At 40.6% G+C, this 26,398-nt stretch overlaps 1 protein-coding gene across 6 annotated transcripts in view; it reads right to left on the reverse strand.

Annotated features, from left to right (window-relative positions):
• HFM1 (helicase for meiosis 1) overlaps nt 1–26,398 on the reverse strand; it is a 169,840-nt gene that overhangs the window by 124,300 nt on the left and 19,142 nt on the right. For all 6 annotated transcript variants that reach the window (XM_045036174.1, XM_045036176.1, XM_045036175.1 and 3 more), the window contains exon 6: nt 12,913–13,022. In XM_045036174.1, coding sequence (XP_044892109.1) covers nt 12,913–13,022 — 110 coding nt within the window. The remainder of the gene's footprint in view (nt 1–12,912; nt 13,023–26,398) is intronic.

Consider the following 26,398-nt stretch of genomic DNA (forward strand, 5'->3'; position numbering starts at 1 on the left):
ATTTTATATTGCTATTATTATTCATCGGGATTGAGCAGTTTGAGCATGATGTTCCTCTGTGTAATTTTCTTGGTTTCTTGCACTTTGGCTTCATTGAGGTTCTTGGCTCCGTTGGTTTATACTTTTCAGCAAATTTGAAAAAGTTTTGCCTACTATGTCTTCAAATATTTTTTTCTGTTCCTCACTCCTCCTTCAGGGACTCCATTTACATGTATATTAAACTTCTTGATTGTCTCTTTTTTTTTTTTTTAATTCTTTTCTCTTTTTTTATTTCAGATTGTTTCTAGTAATTTTGAGTTCACTAATCTTTTCTTCCCAGTGCCTAATCTGCTGTAATTTCATCCAGTATGTTATTGTTTTGCATACTGTTTCATCTCTAGAAATTAGAGTCAGGTCTTTTTGCATCTTCAATGTCTCTATTTCACTTTTTGAAGGTGTGAAATACAATTATAACAATCATTCTGATGCCTTTGTCTGCTAATTCTAATTTTGTCAGCTCTGGGGCCAGTTTTGATTGATTAAGTTTGTCCTTATTATAATTTATATCTTCCTGCTTCTCCATATAGCTGGTAATGTTGGATTAGATGTATTGTGAATTTTAACTTTTGGATACTAGATACTTTTGTATTTCTATAATATTTTGGGGCTGTGTTCTAGGATACAGGCTAAATTACTTGGAAACAATTTAATCATTTTGTGTCTTGCTTACAAGATTGGTAGACAGAAGCAGAGTAGCATTGAGTTTAGAGCTAATTACGTCCCACTATTGAGGCAAGTAGCTTTTATATACTTCACTGTCTAGTCCCCCTTAAACCTTGAGATTTTCCTGTCTGGCTGATGGGACATGGGCATTATTCCTAGCCCTGTTACTTTGAATCCATTTGGGTGATTCTTTCCCAGCCGAAGGCACATACTTCCTGGCCGCAGGTAAAGTTTTCTCCTTTCATGGTTGTGTTTATGCATACACAGCTGAATATTTGAGAGGATCCTTTGCAGGCGTCTGAAGTTCTCTCTGTGTATGTCACTTCTCTCTAATACTCTTTCTTGTGAACTCTAGCTGCCTTGGTTTCCCTGGACTCTCAGTTCTATCTACCTTCTCAACTCAGGGATTCTTCCAGATTCCACCTGAGTTCCCCCTTCCTGTGTTGTGACCTGGAAATTCTCCAAGCATACCCTACCCCCAAGTCATGAATGGATCACTAGCAACAACAACTTTTGGAGTTAGTAACTTACAAACTCTGTAATTTATAGAGACCAGGGTACTCATGATACACAGAGAGACTGGAATCACATTCTTTAAGTGGGCATCTTCCTAGACAGTGGTCTTTTTTTGTTTTTATTTTAGAGAGAGCGAGAGTGCAAGCAAAGGAGAGGGGCAGAGTGAGACAGAGAATCTCAAGCAGGTTCCATTGTCAGCGCAGAGCCCCACATAGAGCTCAATCCCATGACCCTGGGATAATGATCTGAGCCAAAATTGACAGTCAGATGCTCAACCAACTGAGCCACCCAGGCGCCCCAGGCAGTGGTCTTTTTGATTGTACATGATCTTACATGAGCAGGAAAAAAACAATTGTAGAGGAATAGAGAGAAAGGGTCTTGGGAGAATAGGCTTAGCAACAGTGCCTGAGTTCCATATGGGTCAAATATCAGGAGAGCAGGAGGACTTTAAGCCATCTCACTTATACTCCAGCTGGATGAGAATTCTGCTGGTTGAAGTGACCCCAGCAGCAAAAGGCAATGGTGTACACCGTTTTTGAGGGTGTCAAGGAAGGGGTTCCTCTGAAGGATACCGTAAGTGCCCCCACCGAAACCAGCAGATGGACAGACAGAGGACACAAATGCCCAGTCAACATTAACCAGGGAAGCAGTGATTTACCACAATTTTAGCAAAGGGTTCAACTAAACAAAAAGATTGATGTCCTTTGCCTCTCCTCCCTGCCCTCAAGCCCAAGAGAGCTTGACAAGGGAGGGGAAGGGGAGAGCAGTAAAAAGACAGCTCCTGTCCCTCTATCCTTGTCCCTTGAGCCACAGTCAAGTCAGAGGTAATTGGAGGGAGAAGGTGAGATTAGGATTTTTAACTGAAGTTGACTGCAAAGTTATGCATTTGCCTAAGAGTCTGTTGAGAGAGCAATGATTAGAGAAAAATAAAATCACTTCATGTTTATTTCCCAGTGAGTTCAAACTGCTAGATAAATTGGTTACATTTTTACCCTCCAGCACGTAAGAACTATTTGCTAAATTAGTCAATTAATAAACCTTGATTATTTGGAATTATAATTATTAGATGATATGAATAATTAATGCAAATAAAAATATGTCAGGACTAAATCTTAGCCACTGGGCAGCAACCTGGATGCTCCAACATTTAATTTGATCAAAGAAACTCAATCACAGGAAACTAATTCTTCATTATAAAAGTACTTTCTTTCTACTATCAAATCAGATATCACTTATGTGTTGTTTTCAATATTTGTGATGAATTTCTCCCTTTCTTTACACTAGGAAAAATGATATGCTTTTACAAAATCTTGTCTGGGGCTAAGGTGATATTTGTGTCATTGTTCTCTGCTGTAAAAAAGATAAGTGACTGACTCAAAATAACCCCCACCCTCATTTAGCAAAAATGTTAACCCCAGTGAATTTACACTGTCCCATGTGGTAATCCCCTTACCACTAGATGGCCTGATCCTCTCAAAAAATGAATAAGAGCAATTTAATATTGGAGATTCTGGCACTAATTGCCTTACAAAGAAAGAGGACTAAATTCAAGTAATTGTATGAGATTGATATATTTTTATTGTAATAAATATGCTCTGACTTTACTTGATTCTTTAAAAAAATTATTCCCACTTCTACTAATATATTTTAATTAATTCCTCTCCATTTTATCTTTTTCCAACTTGGTATGCTATTTTTTTCCCACTGCCTTTTAAAATTCTCAGAATATCTTGCTATGGTAATCATTAGGAATAAGCTGTCTAATTATCACACATTTTTCCAAACCACATTGTTACAGCTTAATCATCAGAAAGATGCTCATTGTCTTTGAAGCATTTCATTAGGAAAAAAAAAAAAAAAAATGAAAAGAGGCTTCATGGTTAAAAAAAAAAGTCAGTGTCTCTTTCATAAAAATCCTTTGGAGTTGATAAAGCATTAACATTCTTTAATAAATAAATACTTTCAATATAATTTTCTTTCCTTTTACATGCATAGAACTTGCAATTATTTGGGGCCTGAGCATTAATTCTGTAGCTAATTTGGAGACCTCAAATCCCTGTTACCCTCTTAGGTGCAACTTGCCTTTAGGTTATTTCTCTGCTCATTAGTACCTCGACCACAGGATGGACAAGGAAAACAAAAGCTCTTCTCTTTTCGAATGCACTCCTGGAATATAAATGACTGGCACTGCAATAACTCATGTCCTTTTATTTAGAAAGGAAATAGATAGAAAAGAATTAAAGATGAGATGTGTCAGGCACAGCTTTCTGTACCAAGCCCCACAGGCATAGCAAGGCTGAGACAAGTCCAGCTTTTAAAAAGCAGGAACATAAGATCTCTTGTCCAGGTTCTTGGAATTTTCCTCCATTCATATTTGTGAGCATGATTAAAGCTGTCTGACCTTTGGTGCTTTCTGTGATCAGGCCATTTTGTGAGCCCAGAAATGTGGCACCACCTGTACACAGACAATATACACGTTTCTATGAAACCTCCACTTTATTATATATTCATGTGCTTGCTTTTCCTTCATAAAGAAGACATGGAAAGTTACGGCTACCCTGGCTGCATTCAAAATATAAAGTTCAGACTTACTGAAATATTTCCAGTTAATCTATGGACTACAAATACGTAAGATAATAGCAACTGCCTTCTAGAGTTATTAGAGGATACTATTATTATTAAGGATTACAGATGTGAATAATGTACTTAACACAATACCTAGTACATTAATAATGCTTAAAAAATGACTATTGTTAAATTGAACTATAATAAAATGTATTCGGTAATGACAAAAATCTTAATTATTTAATTATTTGCAGTACCTACTAACAAATTTATATTATTATTCAACAATTTAAAAGGTATCTCAGAATCTGGCAGCATCTCAAGGTCCTTGGCCCCCATTTCCAGTCAGTCACCATTAGCCACTACAGCTCTGAATGCACCCAGGCGGACTATATAAGCTAGCATGAATGGCCTCATCCAAAGCCCCTTGGAATGTCTACCAAACTTGATCTAACCTCTCTCTGCCTTCTGCATCTTTTCATGTACCTTCCGTATCTTGATTCCTCACCTTCCACCTTCCCCATGGATTAGTAACCCTGATTTTGGTGATTTGCCCTAGCTCTAACCTTGGCATCCCTTCAGGGCACAATTTCTGAATCTCAGCAAAGATAAGAAGTATGAAATCTGTCACTTTCACCATTGTGGGAGGCTTGTCTGATGGTGGAGAAAATTCAGGCAATTAGACTTTACTGATTCTGATGAAAGTAGCAGACATATTTCAAATTAGCTTCTGCAAAAGAATTTATTGGTAATGATTCTGACTCCAGTTCCAAAGTGGAAGTTGGAGAACCACCAAGCAATTCTCTTATACCAGCTGGGTGTCCCACAATTCAATTCAATTCTGACACTATTTACCTGAAGATAGCATCAGATCCCACAGGTGAAGGGTTCAGTTCCACAGACCTATCTGCCTCCACCACCCTTCAGAGGCCAGTCACAAGCCCCAGTTATCACCTGTGCTTCTGAACAACTGGTTGTAGATTGGAGGGTCTAATGTCCCACTCCCTTTGGTTCGATTAATTTGTTGAAATGGCTCACAGAACTCAGAGAAATATTTGACTGGACTTACTGGATCATCTGTTTATTATGAAACTGAATACAAGAGACTTCATTTAAAATGAAGTTTGCATCCTCTCCAGCATTTATAGTCTCCTGATTTGTTCATTTTGGCCACTCTGACTGGTGTGAGGTGATATCTGAGTGTGGTTTTGATTTGTATTTCCCTGATGAGGAGCGACGTGCCTGTTGGCCATCCGGATGTCTTCTTTAGAGAAGTGTCTATTCATGTTTTCTGCCCATTTCTTCACTGGATTATTTGTTTTTCAGGTCTGGAGTTTGGTGAGCTCTTTATAGATTTTGGATACTAGCTCTTTGTCTGATATGTCATTTGCAAATATCTTTTCCCATTCTGTTGGTTGCCTTTTAGTTTTGTTGGTTGTTTCCTTTGCAGTGCAGAAGCTTTTTATCTTCAAGAGGCCCCAATAGTTCATTTTTGCTTTTAATTCCCTTGCCTTTGGAGATGTGTCAAGAACTTGCTGCAGCTGAGGTCAGAGAGGTCTTTTCCTGCTTTCTCCTCTAGGGTTTTGATGGTTTCCTGTCTCATATTCAGGTCCTTTATCCATTTTGAGTTTATTTTTGTGAATGGTGTAGGAAAGTGGTCTAGGTGATGTGGAGAAACGGGAACACTTTGCATTGTTTGCGTTGTTGGTGGGAATGCAAACTGGCGCAGCCACTCTGGAAAAAAGTGTGGAGGTTCCTCAAAAAATTCTATGGCCCAGCAATAGCACTGCTAGGAATTTACCCAAGGGATAAAGGAGTGCTGATGCATAGGGGCACTTGTACCCCAATGTTTATAGCAGCATTTTCAACAATAGCCAAATTATGGAAAGAGCCTAAATGTCTATCAACTGATGAATGGATAAAGAAATTGTTTTATATACACAATGGAATACTACTTGGCAATGAGAAAGAATGAAATATGGCCTTTTGTAGCAACATGGATGGAACTGGAGAGTGTTATGCTAAGTGAAATAAGTCATACAGAGAAAGACAGATACCATATGTTTTCACTGATATGTGGATCCTGAGAAACTTAACATAAGACCATGGGAGGGAAGGGAAAAAAAAAAGTTAGAGAGGGAGAGAACCAAACTGTAAGAGACTCTTAAAAACTGAGAATAAACTGAGGGTGGGGGGGGGGGCGAGAGAGGGGGGTGATGGGCATTGAGGAGGGCACCTGTTGGGATGAGCACTGGGTATTGTATGGAAACCAATAAATTTCATATTAAATAAATAAATAAATAAATAAATATGAAGTTCGGAGGCCAGGAGGGGGAGCTCTCACACGTGACCACTTGTGATCAATTGCAGACCCAAAGAGGAATAGTACTTTGGATTCCCAAAAGAGAAAAAGCCTACTTTACTGCTTCCAGCAGGAAGAAGGAAGAAATACTCCTTGTTCTGTCATCAAGCTCAGGCAATAAGACAATGGTACAACTTAGCCAATGAGAAACCCTCACCACCCTGAACTCCCACTTTCCTACAACAAATTCCAAAGCAGCTTCTCCTAATTTCCTCCTTTTCCCTATAAAGTAACATTCCTCCCCTTTGATTACTAGACTTGACAATGCTTTACCATAGCTTACATGTCTGAATTGAAATTCCTCTGCTATTCCTGAATAAACCCATTTCGCTGGTAAAAGAGCTAACTGTTTTATCTCTAAGTTCAACATTATAAAAGGACCTCAGGAAATAACTTAGGAATGGTCAGATGGCAGATAGATATAGGACAAGGTATAAGGGAGGACATGGATCTTGACCTCTCTGAGAGCACCACTCTCCCTGAATCTCCACATATTCCCCACATATTCACCAACCTGGAAGCTCTCTGAACCCTATTCTTTTGGGGTTTTATGGTGGCTTCATTTCATAGACATGACTGACTAAATCAGTGGCCACTGGGGATTGATTTAATCTCTAGCCCCCACCCCTCTAATTGCATGGTTAGTTCTCCTGGCAATCAGCCCCCATCCTTAGGTGGGGTCCAAAAGCCACTACATTAACATAACAAAAGACACCTTTATGGCTCTCATCACTTAGGAAATTCCAAGATTTTTAGGAGCTCTGTACCAGAAATGGGGATGAAGACCAAATGCATATTTCTTATTATAAATCACAATATCACAGTTAGAAATTATGATTGCTTTACAGATTCAAATGGCAAGAACTGATACAGAGTCTCAGGGGAAAAAAGGGACAAGGGACCAGAAAGCCATCAGGAAAGTAGGCATCACCCAAATCTATCTCTTTCTTCCAAAGCTGCCCTCAACATTTTTATTTTTATGTAGACAACATAACTTTCTAATTAATACCATCTTTGTTCATGGGAAGATTTCAAACTTATCCAGTGTGTCAATCCAAATTGCAAATTCTCAGGAAAGAATATGATTGGCCCAGTTTAGGTCATGTCCACCTTGATGCAATCAGCTATGGACAAGAAATAGACTTGTGTAATGCAAATATAGCAATCTACTCTCATGTTCTTAGAAAAGAGCTGTGTGATCAGACATCCTGAATGATGTCTTCTACATGGTATCTTTCCCATTTTTCCCTTATTTTCTATTACCACTTCCACCATTCCTGGCCCTTCAAGACAAGTAGACCTACCCGTTCACTGTTTCCCAACACTTTCCTTTCCTTTCTTTTCCACCTCTGACTTCTTTCATTCACTTTCACCTCTCTGGTTCTAACTTCTTGGTTCATACCTCAGCTTCTATTTCTGTTCCCTGTCTCTTTCTGATTTCATACCCCTTGACCACTTATCTGGCACGTTGAACTTCAACTTTCTGCTATGATTTGTGAGTTGGCTTACTTCTATTGACCCAGCAAATCCATTGACCACCTCAGATGAAGGATCCTGTTATAATCCCTAAGCCCCCAGAACACCATTCCCTGGTTCTTTGCCCATTTAAGCAATGGTCTCATGTAAGGGGAGAAGGAGAACACAAGGCTGTCGATGTTTCCCAATGAGTACAATATTCCCAGAACATTCATATCATTCCTTGCCTCAAAAATCCTCCCATGATTATTCAGCCTGATAGTCAAAAGTCTTTCAGAGTTAGGTTCCAAACTACTTTCCCAAACTTTTATCTCGTTATTTCTTTACATGAAGGTTCTAATCGATGTATATTCTCTAAGTGCTTTGCACAGAATTGTATTGTGAGTCTATTGTACACCTGGCACATGGGACTCAATGTATACTTATTACCTGTGTGAATAAATGCACAGTATATGTTGATCTGGTGTAATTAGATTTATTTGACCCTGAACAGTTTTCAGTGTAGAGCTAGCTATATGGGAGATGTGAGAAATTACATTGAATCTGTACTGAACCTATGGTATATACTGGTTTTGATTGGTTTGGGGTTGCTTTTTTGTTGTTGTTTTTTGTTTTTGATTTTTAAACCAAAATTCTGGCAACCATTTTTCATATTTATCTTTTTTTCATAAAAATTGAGTGTAGAATAGGAAGGGAAAATATCCTAGCTATTTGCATATGCTGGTTGTTTGAATTCCAAGATAAACAAAAATTTACTGTATTCCTAAATCCATCTTTTACTAAATGCCAGGAACTTGAGTTGTATTGTGAAGCCATCTGTAATTTTTTGCCCCTAGGATCTTTTGGCCTCTGGACAATGCTGGACAATACTGTTGCTTATCCTTTCTATCACCCTTAGCCAAGTAAAATGAGACAAAGCCTGTTTTGTATGCTATAAGAGCAACCACTTCAAGTTAAATTCTTTAGAGTCTGTTCTCACATTGTTTTGTGTCATAGATATAAAATACCTTGACCTTCATTCTCTAACATCTGCCTTTTGGAAGTCATAATGAACCACAAATACTAAAAAATGATTTAAGTATTGACTTTTTTTGCTAATGTATGAAGATACTCTATGGTCAAAGAAATGTTTTACTATTAAATAGACTGTTTTAGCCCACCACATAAACCAAGCTTTAGTGTGGATATCAATAAATATTTGTCAAAAGAATGAATAAATAAATGGAAGTGGAAAGTAAGAGAGCTGTGCCTTTCTAGTTAATGGCAGCTATATTAAATGGAGTTAGGCACAGGTCAACTAATTTTAGAAGTAATTACAGAAAATAAAATATCTAACAGAGTTAACTAGGTTCATCCTATTTTCTTCATTCCATAACTATCTTTCTCCTCTTTTCTCTTCTTTAAAAATAAAAATTGTATTTTTTAAATTTTGATCTTAAGAATTCTCAGCAGGGCGCCTGAGTGGCTCAGTTGAGCCTCTGACTTCAGCTCAGGTCATGATCTCGCGGTCTGTGAGTTCAAGCCCCGCGTTGGGCTCTGTGCTGACAGCTCAGAGCCTGGAGCCTGCTTCAGATTCTGTTTCTCCCTCTATCTCTGCCCCTTCCCCACTCATGCTCTGTCTCTCTGTCTCTCAAAAATGAATAAACGTTAGGGCGCCTGGGTGGCGCAGTCGGTTAAGCCTCCAACTTCAGCCAGGTCACGATCTCGCAGTCCGTGAGTTCCAGCCCCGCGTCAGGCTCTGGGCTGATGGCTCAGAGCCTGGAGCCTGTTTCCGATTCTGTGTCTCCCTCTCTCTCTGCCCCTCCCCCGTTCATGCTCTGTCTCTCTCTGTCCCAACAATAAATAAAAAACGTTGAAAAAAAAATTTTTTTTTAATTTAAAAAAATGAATAAATGTTAAAAAAAATTAACAACAACAAAAAAGAATTTTCAGCATTTACATTACCATATACAATTAAATGCAATTTATTGCTTCTGTACTGGATTTTTAAAATGTCTTTTATCATGGCATATTTATTCAATTTGATAACCACCATGTTTGCAAAGAGGCATTGGGGCAGGGTAGACATGGTGTCTCAACCTGAGTTCCTAAAATTAATGCTGTGATAATTTTTGAATGAAGGTTTCTTGGGTTAGTTTTATAGTGGTAAAATCCTGTCTTATTAAAGGGCTATTCAACCCTTGCTCTTTTGAAAATCATAATCAAAGTCTCTTTAAAGATTTTTAAGTTCTAGAAGATTTTTATTATATATGAAGCTCATTCATGAAGCTATAATTCCAATAACTTTTCCCTTATAATATTGGAAATCATATCGCCAATTATTTTAAATTTATGATATATTTTCGAGCTCTTTTAAGATATCTACTAACACTAATAGCTAACATTTATTCAGGATCCTCACTCTATGTCAGATACTATGTCAGGGCTTTTACATAAATTACCTCACTGAATCCTCACAATAACCCTATGTGTGCCCATTATGTAGATTAAAAAAACAGGAACTGAGAAGCAAAGCAAAGTTCTCAAGATCACACAGCTGACAAATGACAGGACCAAGATTTGAAACCAGGTCTGTCTAATGTCAAAGCATCTGGTCTTTAAATCTGCAATATTACAGTGGGGTCTTCCTACTAGTAATGTAGTCCCACTTGGGGGGCATTTCAGAAAAGCAAAGCACTGAAGCAGATCTTTTCCTTTGGTATATCTTCCAGATCTTCAGTACAGATTAGCATTTGCCTGCTTGCCAGAGACAAATGGAAATTGTACAACAGGAAAACAAGATAGTTAGTAGCTGTCACATTTCTAGCAGTATTGTACTGCAGTAGCTGCTACATCCTGGTATACCAGACCCTTGTCCTTTGGAAAATGGGTTAAAAACAGCTATGCTTAATCATGACAACAAAATACGAAGGAGAATGTGAAATCTGGAGAGCCATTTTAAACTGTGTGAGGGTGAGGGGATGACTGTTGAGGAGAAATAAAGGGACCCCCTCCACCCTAAGAGGAGAAAATACCTACTACCCTCGTGCTCATGGTAACATCTGGATTTTCCTCTTTACCTGGTCCTGCATGAATCTGACATCTCTGGGAATTTTTCAAAGTTAACTTGTTCCCAAATGGAATGCAAAGGAACAGCATGCTTTTATTTTTCTGTTTGCTGGTTTAAGCCAAGAATGATGCTTCTAGATAGCAGTGGGAGTCGGGTATGTGACTGAATGCAGCACGTGGTGCCTTAATTTTATTAGAGTTCCAACCCACAGACTGAGGTTGTTAGATGTCATCCTAAGTGCGTGTTTAATATTTCTCACTTGTGAACTTTGACCTTAATTTAATCCAGACAGGCCATATGTAGCTACTCACTTTTGAGCTCAGACACCAGCATTCCTCTTGTGTCAGTGTTTCAGGTCATAGTCCTTGGGCATCAAACATTCCCAGAAACAGTCTACCATTGCCAAACATTTTTTAAAAGACATCACTGATGCCTCTTGGAAAGAAAGACCAAGCTAGCATGCTAAAGTGCAATCTCTAAAGCTGAAAGTACAATAGCTTTTTTTTTTTTTTTTTTTAGTTTTTATTTAAATTCCAGTTACTTATACAGTGTAATATAGTTTCAGGTGTACAATATAGTGATTCAACACTTGCGTGCTCATCATGACAAGCGCACTCCTCAGTCCCCATCACCTATTCCATCCATCCCCCCATCCACCTCCCCAAACCATCAGTTTGTTCTCTATAGTTAAGAGTCTGAGAACACAATAGCTTTTTAAAAGGTATTTAGCAATAATCTGATCTGTTTTTTCCCCTCAGGTTAAGTAACATATATTTGCATTTCTCACACATACACACACCCTCTCTCTCAACCTTCTTTTTTCTGGGAGTGGGCCTTTGTTCCTCAGCCTCCTCTCATCCCCACCCTATCACTATACTAAAACTGCTTTGTTAAGGTCATCAGAAAACTTTATATTACTAAATTCCAATATCTCTTTTCAGTTCTGTTGTTGTTGTTAATTCAATTAAGTTCCTCATCCCCTTATTTATATAGCAAAAGATACAGAAATTCAGTTCAAATGAAGTGTTTCCTCCCACCCACCCATGGCAGGATAGATGCAGCATGATGCAGAGGATTTTTCCAGCACTCTTCAAAGTCCCTAATAGGACATACTGCAGCCAGTGACCATATCTGCACCAGGTGGAATCTTGCTAAATCTCAGACACTTAACTGTGCAATGCCAAGACATTTTATACTTAGAATTTACGTCACCATTCAAAGCACCTACATGTTTTCTTTAAATAGTTTCTGGGTTTGGTTTCCATGCAAGCACACTCCTGATTTTCTTTCAGCTTTTTTTTTTTTTTTTTTTTTTTGGCTATTCTTTCTTAGTCTCTTATGTCAGCTTCTCATCCTCTACCCAACAATGAAATGTTGGTGTTCCTCAGAACTCTGTCCTAGGCCCTCCACTCTTTGTTCTCTATGCTTTTTCAAGAAAATATCAATTCCCATGACTTCAGTTTTCTATACACTGACAAATCCAAATTTATATCTCTGGCACAGATCACACTTCTGAGTTACAGATCTGAATAGGTCACTGCCTACAGGACATTTCAAATTGAATGTCTCAGAGGCATTCCCAAATCATCCAGTATGTCCAAGCTGAACTCATGATCTCGTGTTCTTTACCTCAGTTTGTGGCTCCATTATTCATCCAGTTACTCGAGTCATAAACCTTGGGGTCATTTTTGACTCCTAATTTTCCCCCATACCTCACATCCAATCAATCAACTTTTTAGATATGATTTACCATTATTATCCAATGGAGAGAGTACCCCTGACTACAGATGCAAGCATCCTAATCCTTGGGGTGGGTATCTCTCCCCTATGGATCGTCTATTATCAAACACTGAGCTGAAGAAAGACCACATCTGTGGCAAAAACCTCCTCTCCCCACCTCCAGGGATAATAGTTTACTGCCAGCTGGCCCAGGATAATATCAGCTGCAGGTTGTGTGGAGTTCCTGGCACTAACACCAACTCTATCCATTTCCTTCTCACAGATGTATGACACATGAAACTCTCCTTACTCTAATCCTTACTCAGACTTCATATTCTAAGCAAGTATTCCAGTCTTTGGGAAAGTTACTAATATATAGATGCTCTGGCTTTTTCCATCGGTCTTTGTGGGCTGATTAATGTGAGTCACTAATGACAAATAGATCTATGTTGGAAGTGTTGATAAAATCCAGTTTCTAAATCTACAGGGCTGAGAGCCAGATCATAGGCTGTGGTAAACTCACCAAGATAATCCATCCTGTGGGGCCTCTTGAAAGGTAGCCAATTGATCTTGCCTGGAGATACCCATGTGCTTTCCATTTGAAATGTCTCTGAGGTCTTCTTGGGAAGATGCCTAAAGCCCATGAAACATTAGTTGAAAAAAATACAAAACTTCTTGACTTAGTGTAAGAAATGCACAGACTTCCTTTAGTGACGGGGATTATTTACAAAAATATGATGAAATCTGGGCTGCTTCACCAGCCATTTAGAGCACCTGGATGTGATGTTCCTCCTACACTGTTAAACATAGTAGCTACACAGAGAATTAAGAATGTGGTGTTTCTCATAATAGTAACCTGAACATAGTTGACTTTGTTCATCTAAAATCTTGTCCTTCTCCCTCCCCACCCCCCAAAAAGGAATAACCACCCCATGAAAGATGACTTTGGGGTCAGGTTTGTGACAAGTCACCTCAGAGATGGACCCACCCCAAATACAGCTATCTCTGGCACATGCAGTGCCTATCCAGTCCAGGCTACCACAGCTAGGACGCCAATTGGGCTTACTGAAAGCATCCTGCTAGAATCATTGCAGCTTACTCAGGAAAGAATTAGCCATTCTCTGTATACAGCAGGTATTTTAAGGCTTCAAGGAGTCCTCCACTGGCTCATCCAGCAGAGAATACAAACTGCTTTTGGAACTTAGAAAGATAAAGGGGTGCCTGGGTGACTCTGTCAGTTAAGTGCTGACTTTGGCTCAGGTCATGGTCTCATGGTTTGTGGATTCGAGCCCTGAGTCAGGCTCTATGCTGACAACTCCAAGCCTGGAGCCTGCTTCGGATTCTGTGTCTCCCTCTCTCTCTGCTCTTTTTGCCGGTAGTGCTCTGTCTAGTGCTCTGTCTCTCAACAATAAATAAACATTAAAAAAAAATTAAGAAGAAAAAAAAGAAAGAAAGAAAGATGAGAAGCAATGAGGCCAAAATAGACAGAGGACTTGGCAGCATTCCCTAATTGCAAGGGTTGAGAAGGTAGGGCATTCCACACAGACAAGTTTTGAAAGCACATATGAGCTTTAAAGAGACCAGCCTGCAGAGGGCAGAGTGTGCAAATCAGGCCCTAGCTAGCAATACAATTCAAACCGAGGGTTGGTGCTGGATTGTGGAGGGCCTTGAGAGCCAGGAAGAATAGTTTAACCTTGACGTAGTTGGAGAGAGACGGAGAATCAAGAAGACCAACCAGGTGACTATTATATTAACCAGGGTCTGAAGATGTGAACCAAATTGATTGCTATAAGAAAAAAGAGAAGCATTCTGAAAGGAAAGTGATGTAGTGGAAAATAACCCAATCCACAGCTCTAACCAGCTGTCATGTAGAAGAGATAATGCAGGCCCAGCACCATGAATCTCTTGGTGATGTCCATAAAACACATTCATAAACACCCTTCTTTGTTTCATTTCATCACACAAGACTTGATTCTGGAACACTTGGTTGTTCCTTACCCAAGCTGCGGAACTTTTTGCAACAGAAGAAAGATTTCTGGGCTTCTAAAAGATTGTTGGCCTATAGGGCAAGGAAATTATCCTAGCTCTTCCTCTCTCTTTGTCTTTCATATTTAATCAGTCACCAAGCTTTCCTTGTATCTGCCCCTACAGTTCATCTCCACTGCTTCTGTTCTCATCACTACATTTGGGTTCCTACCAGAGACATCCAGAAAGTCGTCCATTTTCCAGTCTTACCCCTTTTCAATCCATCCACTATACTTCTATCAATGAACTGATAGTCTTTGTAAAACACAAATCTGATTATGTCAGTTTCCACTTAAAAACATTCAGTAATTTCCCACTGAATGTGTTTAGGAAGAAGTTCAGTCATACAAAGTTTATCACGATTTGGCCCAGATGTTGCAGGCACATGTATTTTGTTTGGCCACATAGTATTTTAATCAATTTGGGAAAATTCACATAAAAATCTATATATTAGGCTTCTCTCAAAAAATGAAAAAATATCTGACAACACATGGGTCTGTATTCACAGTGGCAACATCAGGCTACCGTAAGGAATAGTTGCCCATTTGGATGCTGTCTGTGCTCTCTGGTTTGTCACAGTCTCCATGGTCCCTATTGTATTTCACCCAGCCTGCTTCACTCATTGGCCTCATCTGCTTAGACTTTGCAACCATTTTTGTTTGTGACCTGTAGATACCCTCCTATCATTCCCTATTACTTCTTTCCACACACACACCTAATTTACTGAGCCTCTTGAAGTTTCTGCAATAGGTATTGTAGCTTCCAGACTGTGTGATCTTGTAACTATTGCTTCTTCTATTTAGATCATTCTGATTTTACCCCAACCCATCCTTTGCCTACCTTACCAAATTTTCCTTCAAGATTGAGTAGAAGGACTCCATCTCGAACTTTCCCTCAGTTTCCAGGTTCATTACTTTGACCCTTCTCTGTAATTTTTAACTTTTAAAATCTGACTTTGATTCTTTCAAATTCCAAATAAGGGACACTCAGAACCATCAGATGCCCTAGAAAAATCAGGGATGGCAGAGCAGCATAGTGGGTTGAGAAAGCCCAGGCTTTAAGCAAATTGAAGTCCAAACCTCTGTTCCACCAGCAAGTCACAACTACCAATCTGTGATTCTAGCAAATAAATTACTCAACTTCCTTAGCTCTTTGACACTCAGTTTCCTAACTTGTCAAATGGAACCTACTGAGGCAGGAAGGGAGCAGAGACAGGAAGTCAGAAACAGAGAACTACTCTTGTATAAAAAATTAGGATACATTGGAACCTCTTTATCAGTATGTGGCAAATGCATTCTCTATCACTTTCACATAGAACACCATGTAACTTTGAAACCCTCAAGACTCAGGCAGTTGACAGTGGTAGTCAGTGGAATTGATAGTGAAACCTGGCACAGTCAATGGTACGTACTAGAAGCAGCAGTGGAGGACAATGACAAGGCTCTCACCAAAGCCCAGAGGAAGCAAGAGGAGTGACCAACAGTCCACAGCAGCCTGTGGATGGCGGACACAGAGGAACTCAGCAAAGATGGTCACTGGCTGAACTTGTCTGTGAATGTGTGTGAGGCCCCATCTGAGAACACCCAGAAATATTTTGGGGTAAGGAGAGAGCTCTGAAGAACACCGGTAGGTAAGGTTCTAAGAAGAACTCAGGTTATATTATTGTGGACAAGATAACACATGGAAAAACACTTCACAGAGTGCCTGGCACTTTGTAGGTACTTCATAGGCACTTTATAGGGACTCAGAAAAGATGACTTTTATTGCTGTTACCATTATGTTGTCATTATGATTAGAGCCAATCATCACAAAGACCTTGTCACAACATCTCCCTTCCACTTGCTTTTTACAGACACTGTGCTTTACCTTTTCTTTGCCAATGTTTACCTCATGCTAAATAATTCAACCAAAAGGCCAGGCTTCTTTTCCATACCTGCCCATCTGTTTACCCCATGTGCTCCCTACTTTATTCTTTCTCTTGTCTCAGATTCCAATGTTGCAAAGCATCAGAAGAATCTGACAGAACTTTACTTCATTTAGCCTATAAAACATTTATTCCAGTCTTTTTAGCAATGGAAAATATGCCAGAGTATGCTTCATTGAGAAAAAAAAAAAACACTCATATTATTTTTATATGCTTGTCCTGATAACTGTTTGAGTACAAGTTACATTACCCAGTTTCACTATAAATATTGTTCACAATTTTAAAAAATTTATCAGCATTGCCATGTTCTATAAGTTCCTCAGAGCGAAGAACAATTAAATTTCATTTTTAAATGTTTATTTATTTTTGAGAAAGAGAGAAAGAGAGAGAGAGACAGAGCGCAAGCAGGGTGGGGGGCAGAGAGAGAGAGGGAGACACAGAATCCAAAGCAGGCTCCAGGCTCTGAGCTGTCAGCACAGAGCCGGAAGCGGGGCTCAAACTCACAAACCGCAAGATCATGACCTGAGCCAAAGTCGGCCACTTAACCAACTGAGCCATCCAGGCACCCCAATTTCATTTCTGAAATGTAAATTTAAAAAAATAATAAATCATTTCATAATGCTTACAGAATCTCTTAAATTTGTCTGGATATTAGGCCTACATAAACTTGACAGAAATAGAGCCAATATAGTTTTCCATCAAGGCTGATCTTTAGGGGTGCCTGGGTGGCTCAGTTGATTGAGCATCTGATTCTTGATTTCGGCTTGGGTTATGATTCTGGGGGTCATAGGATCGAACTCTGCGTCGGCTCCGCTGAGCGTGGAGCCTGCTTCAGATTTTCTCTCTCTCTTTCTCTGACCCTCTCCCCTGCTCATTCTCTCTCTAAAAAAATAAAAATAAAAATAAAAAATAAAAAAGTGATCTTTTTTTTTTTCAACGTTTATTTATTTTTGGGACAGAGAGAGACAGAGCATGAACGGGGGAGGGGCAGAGAGAGAGGGAGACACAGAATCGGAAGCAGGCTCCAGGCTCCGAGCCATCAGCCCAGAGCCTGACGCAGGGCTCGAACTCACGGACCGCGAGATCGTGACCTGGCTGAAGTCGGACGCTTAACCGACTGCGCCACCCAGGCGCCCCAAAAAGTGATCTTTAAATATACTGTAAATGTAGAGTGAGACATTTGAAAGAGGAACTATAATGCCATGTACACAAAAACGAAAGAAGAGAGTTGTTTTAAACACTAGAGTTAGTTCATCAGGTTCTAGGATGCCTGTTGACCTGCTGACTGTCTGACCACTCTTGACAACTGATCTCCTAAGAAGCCAAGAGGCACTATAGGGGATCAGGGATGTGGCCTGCAGCAGAGAATTTGTGTTTACTGAAAGTCGTCATGACTTCGGATCTCTTATTTCTGGTCTTCAGAATCAGATCAGCTTCACAGGACATACATATACGCATATGCCACCTACAGATAACATACACAATTTTGGCAATTTTCCTAGAAACTATCCTAGTGGAAGATCACATCAATAACTGAAAAGGAGAACATTTTATAGGCAGCATATGTTTTTATTTTACTCATGAATAATTAAGAACTCTAAAAATGTTGGTATGAAACACAGAACAGCAGATGATTTGAGATTCTCTTTGCCACCACAAATTGAATGGGCAAAAAGATTTAAGCAACCACAGTGGTATATGTGAATAATGAAACAAAGGAGAAGTAGATAAATAGTATACCCTTATTTATTTATATTAAAATTATGATTTTTTATATCAAGGTAACTGTTGACTTAGTCCTATAATTAAAAACAAAGACCCTTTTCAATCTCACACTCATGGGTGATTTTGTTGATTTCATTATGTCAAGAAAAGTCTGGGTAACTAAGGCTTTTGGTGTCTCTAGCTTAGCTGCATATGGGAACATTTTAACAGGCTTATAGAAGGTAGAAAAAGGTGGCCATATAATTTATTGTCTAAGCCATGACAATTTTGAAAAAGAAAGGGGCACTTATCAGATGGCATATAAGGAAATGAAGTATAGAATAGGACTGTCCCAGGCACAGCAGTGTGCCTAGTCTAGCTAGAGACAAATTCTTTCTCTCATCCTAGCTTTCTATACACATTTCTCAATGTCTTTCTGTCCCACACCATGGCACTAGGGTGGTATTGAGGGAGAAATCCATCTTTCATCCCTACCCTAATTTCCCCCCAACTCAAAGAGGCTGGCTTCATCTTCTCTTTGAGAGATTTCTGCATCAGTAACATTCAGCACTGCCTGCACATCCAGCATCAATAAATCAAAAGAATATCAAAATTACACACAACATATCTGTCAACTAGAGAAAAGATAAAAGACTTTCAAAGGCTAAAGACAAAAGAGATTGTAGGTTATCGCCTGATGACTCTGTTTAAAATGTGGTGGCATAATATCTATGAAGTATTAATAGAATATTTTTCTTTGACATTTTCCCATCTTTTAGCACTTCCCCTCCTTCATTGCCTCAGGGAAGGGGTGTTACAGAAGAAAGCAGATTTTAAAAGAGACTCTTCCTTGCTTTTGAGTTTCAAAACCTAGGCCCTGAGGGGAACTGAACAGACTCTGCCAGTTTTTAGAAAAAAAAAGAAAAAGAAGAAAGAAAACAAAGATAAGAACCTGGCTTCAGGCCTGGAAGGTAGAAGGCGAGGAGAGTCTGGAGAGGGAAGCAATAAGAGCTTAAAAGCTTGGGATCCTTGAGGAAAGGGCATCTGCACTTCCTCACTCCATCCCTCAGGTTGAATTGAGACCTGGGGGAGTCTACAGAAATTCTGGAGGGGTTTCGGAGAGTCAAGAACAGAAATAAGTCCTGCAGGTGGCAAGAGCCTGGAGAAGAACTAGCACCTTAGACAGCCTCACCCGCATGCCTCAGTGTGGTGCAGAAATGATGGAATGCCTCTACCTGCCAAAAAGGTCACAGAAGTGATGAATGACCCAACACCTTATAGAGTTTTCCACTGCTCAGCATATCATGGGACCACCTGACTGAGAAGCAATATACATGCTACTGCCCAGGAGGAGGGGCCTGAACCCAACAGGCTTTAGGAATGAACCTGAGAGGTGAGTCAAAATACAGCCCACATGGATCACAGACTGAAGACCCAGTGGGGTGATGGTAGCCGCTGATGGTATCAGTTTGGCCAGGTGACACCAAGGAGCTAATGGTGAACCCCATCCCATATCCTGGAACTCCTAGGACATAAGTATAACCTTAGGAAAAGGGAGGAAAAACCCCAATTTAAATGAAATTATGTTTTTGCTGTCCATGGCGAAGGTAAAAACAGATCTAAAGTTGAGCTGGAGAAAAAGACATTTGTATTTCTTGTATATCTGTATTTGTGGATGAGGTTTGAACCCACTACCTATATAGATAAGGACATGCAATCCACTCAGAGAACAATGGAGGAAGAACATAAACCAGAACAGCTTTGAATCTGGACCTTCTTTACTCACCCAGTGAATTCAAATAGCTCCCCTGCCCCTCCACTCCTTTTAAAGTCAGGTTAATACACTCCATTAACAAGTCCTTTCCACTCCGCTTCCTTGACATCATCCCCTTCTTCCTATTTCCACTGCCACCTTCTTAGCCCAGGCCCTCATCATTTCCCTTTTGCACTAATATACTAACAACAACAACAACAAGGTAGCATGTGCTTGGGCCTCATTATGTGGCAGGCATTGTACTCTTTGCTGTATCTCTATTACTTTTTTTGAACTGTCACATCAATCTTATGAAGTAGGTACCATCTTTTTTTTTTTAATGTTTATTTATTTTTGAGGGGGGGTGGACAAATGGGGGAGGAGCAGAGAGAAAGGGGACAGAGAATCCAAAGCAGGCTCCAGGCTCTGAGCTGTTGGCACAGAGCCCGAAGCAGGGCTTGAACTCAAGAACCTCGAGATGATAACCTGAGCCGAAGTCGGAAGCTTAACCGACTGAGCCACCCAGGTGCCCCAATTAGGTTCTATCTTTATCCCCATTTCACAGATGAGAAAACTGAGGTGCAAAGAAGTCAATGATCCACGACCATACAACTAGAAAACAGTAAAGCCAAAAACATGTGGGCCCAGCTTAACCACTGCACCACCCTGCCTCCCTTTAGTTTCCTCACTCTCCCTGCATCTAGTATTGTGTGTCTCCCTCCACATTGTTACCCACATAATCTTTCAGAGTACATCTTCGATAAAATCTTTCAATGGCTACCTAACTCTTTACTGTAAACTTCTTAGAAAAAGATACGGAGGTGGACATGATTCACCTCCTGCCTACCTGTCCACTCCATCTCCTAGACATATTTCCTTGCCAGTATGAAACTAGGGACGATTATCCCCTGACCCAAATAAATGGACAAGACACCCCCCCCCCCCCACACACACACACACACTCCTCAATTCCCATTTGTTCCTTTTAGGAATCCACGTATGTACTTCCTGGTTTTAGAGGCACCTTTTAAGCATCCTATCCTAAATATTAGTATTAAATTCTAATCACTAACTTTTTTGTCTAATCAGTGATTCTGTTTGGTTTTTTTGCTCACTGTACTGTGAGCCTCCTAAAGTCAAGTCTCTATTTTCATTGTTTGGATTGGGCCAGAACATATCAGGTACGCAATACAATGACCAAACGAAATAACTGATCAAAATGTCTTTATTTTCCTCATGTTTTCTGCCTATTTCAACAACAATTTCACAAATATAAATTTCACACCTGCTAAATGCTAGGCACTTTGACATATACTTTTAAATTCGGATTTCTCAGCAACAGTGTAAGATAGATGTTATCATTCCAGCTTCAAAGATAAAGGAAAACTATAGATAAGAAGTGAATATACAATAGGATGCAAGAGGCACCTGGCTGGCTCAGTCGGTAGAGCATGAGACTCTTGGTCTCGGAGTTGTGAGTTCAAGTCCCACATGGGGCATAGAGATTATTTAAAAAAGAGAGAGAACATGGGGCGCCTGGGTGGCGCAGTCGGTTAAGCGTCCGACTTCAGCCAGGTCACGATCTCCCGGTCCGGGAGTTCGAGCCCCGCGTCAGGCTCTGGGCTGATGGCTCAGAGCCTGGAGCCTGTTTCTGATTCTGTGTCTCCCTCTCTCTCTGCCCCTCCCCCGTTCATGCTCTGTCTCTCTCTGTCCCAAAAATAAATAAACGTTGAAAAAAAAAAAAAAGAGAGAGAACATAATGTGATAATATTACTTGCAGGATTTTCCGAGAATTGACGATAACATGAATAAGCACCAAGTATTAGATTCTGAACATAGGAGTAACTCAATGACTGGTAATCTTTAGAATTTTTTATCAGTGTTAAGTGCCAGGATTTATTAGTGCCTCCTAATTATGTGTCAGTGCGGCTGTAGATCTCCACAGCTGCTAATAACTTAAAATTAATGGCTCATCTTCCTTTCCTAAGGCTATTTGCTATCACTTTCTTTCCTCAGCATTCATTCTAATCCTTGGTGCTATCCTTAGTTCCCACAAGGTCCACATGTCTGGTTTCTAGAGATCATTTCACAAAATGAGACACAGTTCCCCTCTAGAGACTTCTTGACCTTGCTTTGGGGAATACATTCTTACATTTTTCCCAGCATTTTAAAACAATTTCCGTCCTGGCTTTAAAAAACTGAATGCTGCCCGCTTCTTGTCATTTTGAGAGTTGATGAGTTGCAGCCTTGCCTAAGCTCAGTGAAGCTAGCACAGCTAAGGAGCACGGGGAGAGAACCAGCTGGCTCTTCTCAGATGAACCATGCAAGACTCACTCAAACCTTGGTTTCACTTTTCAGCCCCTCTCAGTGGCACCTGGAAATGCTCATGCTCTGTAATGCTAATGGAGCACCGTGCAGTATTTACTTCCCACTGTGGGGTGAGGTTGGCTCTTACCACCACAAATGAGCTGTCCCTGTCCCTTCTCAGATGCCAGTTCTAACCATGCCCCAACCGTGACTACGCCCGCCCCCTCTGGCACTCCCCGGGGATGTGGTCAGAAGGGAGGTGGGGAGAGAAAAGAATGCAAAGAAAAACCACAAGGGGTCCCATCCCAACGCATACTCACTCAGAAAGGAGGATCTAAATGTGAAGATCCTAGTGTTAGAGGAATGGACCTCAAAGCCAACTAGTTCACTGGCCATTAAACTTCTTTGCATGTGGGCCAATTCAGGAAAAATGAAAACATTTACAGGTGTGGCAGGAATGGATCTTTGCAAATTAACTGACATGTTTTACCCCAAGTTTCCTCATGCCTCACGACCCTGTCTTTACTCAGGTAGCAGATAGAATATGAGATCAAAAAAAAAAGATGATAGAGGGGCGCCTGGGTGGCTCAGTCAGTTAAGCCTCAGACTTCCGGCTCAGGTCATGATCTCACGTCTCGCAGTCCATGAGTTCAAGCCCCATGTGGGGCTCTGTGCTGACAGCTCAGAGCCTGGAGCCTGCTTTGGATTCTCCCTCTCTCTCTGCCCTTCCCCTGTTCACGCTCTCCTCTCTGTCTCTCTCTCAAAAATAAATAAACATTAAAAAAAAATTTTTTTTAAAGATGACACAGCAGGCCCCAGATAATAATTCTTGGCTTATGAATTTCAAAAGCCTAAGCTGAGGTTTAATAATAATATTTAATTATAAAGCATTTTACATGTCTTCTCTTATTTAATGCCCACAATAATCCTATTATGCAGGATAGACAGAATAAACCCCTCAAAGATCTCCTTGCCCTAAGCCCTGAAACCTGTGAATATAATACAGGTAAAATTTAGTTAAGGATTTTGAGATGAGGAAATTAGCCTGGATTACCCAGGTGGGTCCTATGTAATCACACGAGTCCTTATAAGAGGAAGGCAGAAAAGTCATAGTCAAGGATGTGATGGTGGAAGCAGAGGGGTAGGGGAGAAGAAGGTGGAGGGGAGTTCAGGCAATCGCTCATATAAGCCAGGATCAGGGAATGTTTGATTATTTTTCTGATTTGGACAAGGTTCGTATTTTGTCCTGACCTAAGTATGGAGGGGTCCCGTTTTTGCCTTGATCCATCCCAGTTGCAGAGTAGGCTTGACTGATGTTGCTGTTTTATTAAATTGTTTATGTTCAACAGGGAAACAGTAATGTCTGGCCAATAGCACCAGGCTAGCTGTCAGATCAGGGGCCACTTCTTTCTTTCTTATTTTTCATATAGTTTGTATTATCACCCATTCAATGTTTCATTCTTCATTCTCCAGTTGTTTCCAGATTTTCAGTAAAACTGTAAATTTAGGCCTCCAATTGCCTTAAACAATAAAAGAGTTTGGCTCTTGTGACTTATGTCAAGAAAATGAAAAGACCAGCCACAGACTGGGAGAAAATATGTGCAAATAAAATAAAGCCCTTGTGTGCGCAAGATACAATAAAGAACTCTCAAAACTCAAGAAAGCAAACAGCCTAATTTTTAAAGATGAAAGGAACAGCACTTTCAAAAGAAGATAGACATTTGGCACAAGACATGAAAATATGCTCAGCATCACTACTTAATAGGTAAATGCACAATGAGATGCTACTATACATTTACCAGGATGGCTAAAATGAAAAGACTAAGCATACAAGTGTTGACAAGAACGTAGCAGAACTGGAACTCTCAGCTGCTGCTGGTGGGCTGTAAGGTAGTACAGCTACTTTGGAAAACAGTGGGGCAATTTCTTTCAAAGCTAAAACATATACCTATTGTGTAATCCGGGCATTTTGCTCCTAGGTATTTACCCAAGAGAAATGGAAATATATGTCCCTACAAAGACTTGTATACAAATGATCACAGCAATTTTATTTGTACTAGCCAAAAACTAGAAACCACCAAAGGTCCATCAACAGGTAAGTAGACATGCAAATTATAGTACATCCATACAGTGGTATACTGCTAATAATAAGGAATCATACTCAGTAATAAAAAGGAATGAACTTTTGATGTCTACAACATAAATTTCAAAATAATTATGCTAAACGAAAGAAGCCAGACTCCCCCCCAATACATCTGTATGATTCTATTTATATAAAACTCAGAAAATGCAACTAAAAAAAAAAAAGAAAGAAAATGCAACTAATCTGTAGTGAAAGAAAGCACATCAGCTGTTGGTGGGGAATGGGGAGGAGTGGGAGTGATTACAAAGGGGCTGAAGAAACTTCTGCAGGTAATGGATAGGTTCACTATCTTGTTTGTGGTGCTGGCTTTACAGGATATGTATATGTGAAAACTCATCAAATTCTACACTTCAAATACGTGCAATTTATCATATGTCATTATACCTCAACAAAACTCTTTTAAAAAGCAGGGGCCAGGGTGGGGATGGGTGGGTGGAGGGGCAGGTCACCTGGGTGGCTCAGTTGGTTGAACATCCACTCTTGATTTCGGCTCAGGTCATACCAGGGTTGTGAGATTGAGCCCTTCTTTGGGCTCCAAGCTGGTCCTGGAGCCTGCTTGGGGTTCTCTCTCTATCCCCACCTCTGCCCCTACTGCCCGCCCCCCTCCACCCCGTCCATGCTCTCTCTCAAATTAAAAAAAAAAAAAAAAAAGCAGGTGGCAAGTAAGGATGGGTCAGTGAAACCAGTTATTGTCATCAGCGATCTAATTTCTTTCCCTTTCTCCACTCGTACTTCTTGGAAAACAAAGCTCCCCCCTGATTGACAGGGAATTTCCACACAAGAGACTGGGACCTGAAAATCACCTAGATTGGGTATGCATGGATCATGTGGTTACCAAACAATCACTATAGCCAGGAAACAATGTAGTGAACAGGGCCTACTGCTGGCTGCCATGTCATAAATCTTTGTAGCTCTCAGGATTTTCTTAAGAATTTTACAAGTAGAATTACTGCGGGGGGAAAAAGGTACCCCCAATTTTTTTTAATGTTTATTTATTATTTTTGAGAGAGAGAGAGAGAGAGAGAGGGAGAGAGATAGGCAGAGAGACAGGGAGACACAGAATCTGAAGCAGGCTCCAGGCTCTGAGCTGTCAACACAGAGCCCAATGTAGGGCTCAAACTCACAAACGGTGAGATCATGACCTGAGCCAAAGTCAGATGCTTAGCCAACTGAGCCACCCAGATGCCCCAAAAGGTACACAAAATTTTGAAGTTTAATACCTTGGGGGAAAAGAAAAAGAAAGGAAGGCACACCCAAAAGAGTAATTAAGGAGAGATTATTGAAGGACTACTTACAAAGGAGTGAGAATTAAGGGCTGGTGAAACTTCTGGGCTCTGACAACAGGGAGGGGTGGGGGCAGTGAAGGGTGGGGAAGCCTTTGCATTTTCTAGACCTGAAGGGTGAATGGAGAGCTGTTCTTGGAATCTGGTGAGGATGAAGACTGAAGGAGAGGAGCTTTTGGGATAGGTGGGTATGGCCTTAGGTAGGGAACACAGTTCAGCCAATCTGGGGCCTAGTAGGGAGGGAGCTGAGGAAATAAATCCACAATCTCTCTCCTGCTCCTCACCTCTTGCTTACCAGTTACCCAGCCTCACCCAGACACCAGTTCGTGATGTGACCCAGTCAGTAGAGATCAGCCTCCCAGGGCACAGAGCAGAGTGGAGGGAGTAGACAGTGGATATAGAGACAATATTCAATACAATACTTCTTGCTAAATTGCTTTCCACAAAGCTACTGTTTATAAATTGGTATTTACGGGGCGCCTGGGTGGCTCAGTCAGTTAAGTTGTCAAGAGTTCAGCTCGGGTCACGATCTCACGGTTCCAGCCCCCAGTCGGGTTCTGTGCTGACAACTCAGAGCTTGGTTCAGATTGTGTCTCCCTCTCTCTGCCCCTCCCCCCCTCATGCTCTGTCTCTCTCAAAAATAAATAAACACCAAAAAAAAAAAATCAATGAAGGGGAACCTGGGTGGCTCAGTCGGTTGAGCGTCTGACTTCGGCCCAGGTCATGATCCCACGCTTCGCTTCCTGGGTTCAAGCCCCATGCCCGGCTCTGTGCTGACAGGCTCAGAGCCTGGAGCCTGCTTCAGATTCTGTGTCTCCCTCTCTCTCTGCCCGTCCTCCACTCTGTCTCTCTGGCTCTCAAAAATAAACA

The sequence above is a fragment of the Felis catus genome, chromosome C1 (genome assembly GCF_018350175.1).
Source record: "Felis catus isolate Fca126 chromosome C1, F.catus_Fca126_mat1.0, whole genome shotgun sequence".
Taxonomy (NCBI): domain Eukaryota; kingdom Metazoa; phylum Chordata; class Mammalia; order Carnivora; family Felidae; genus Felis; species Felis catus.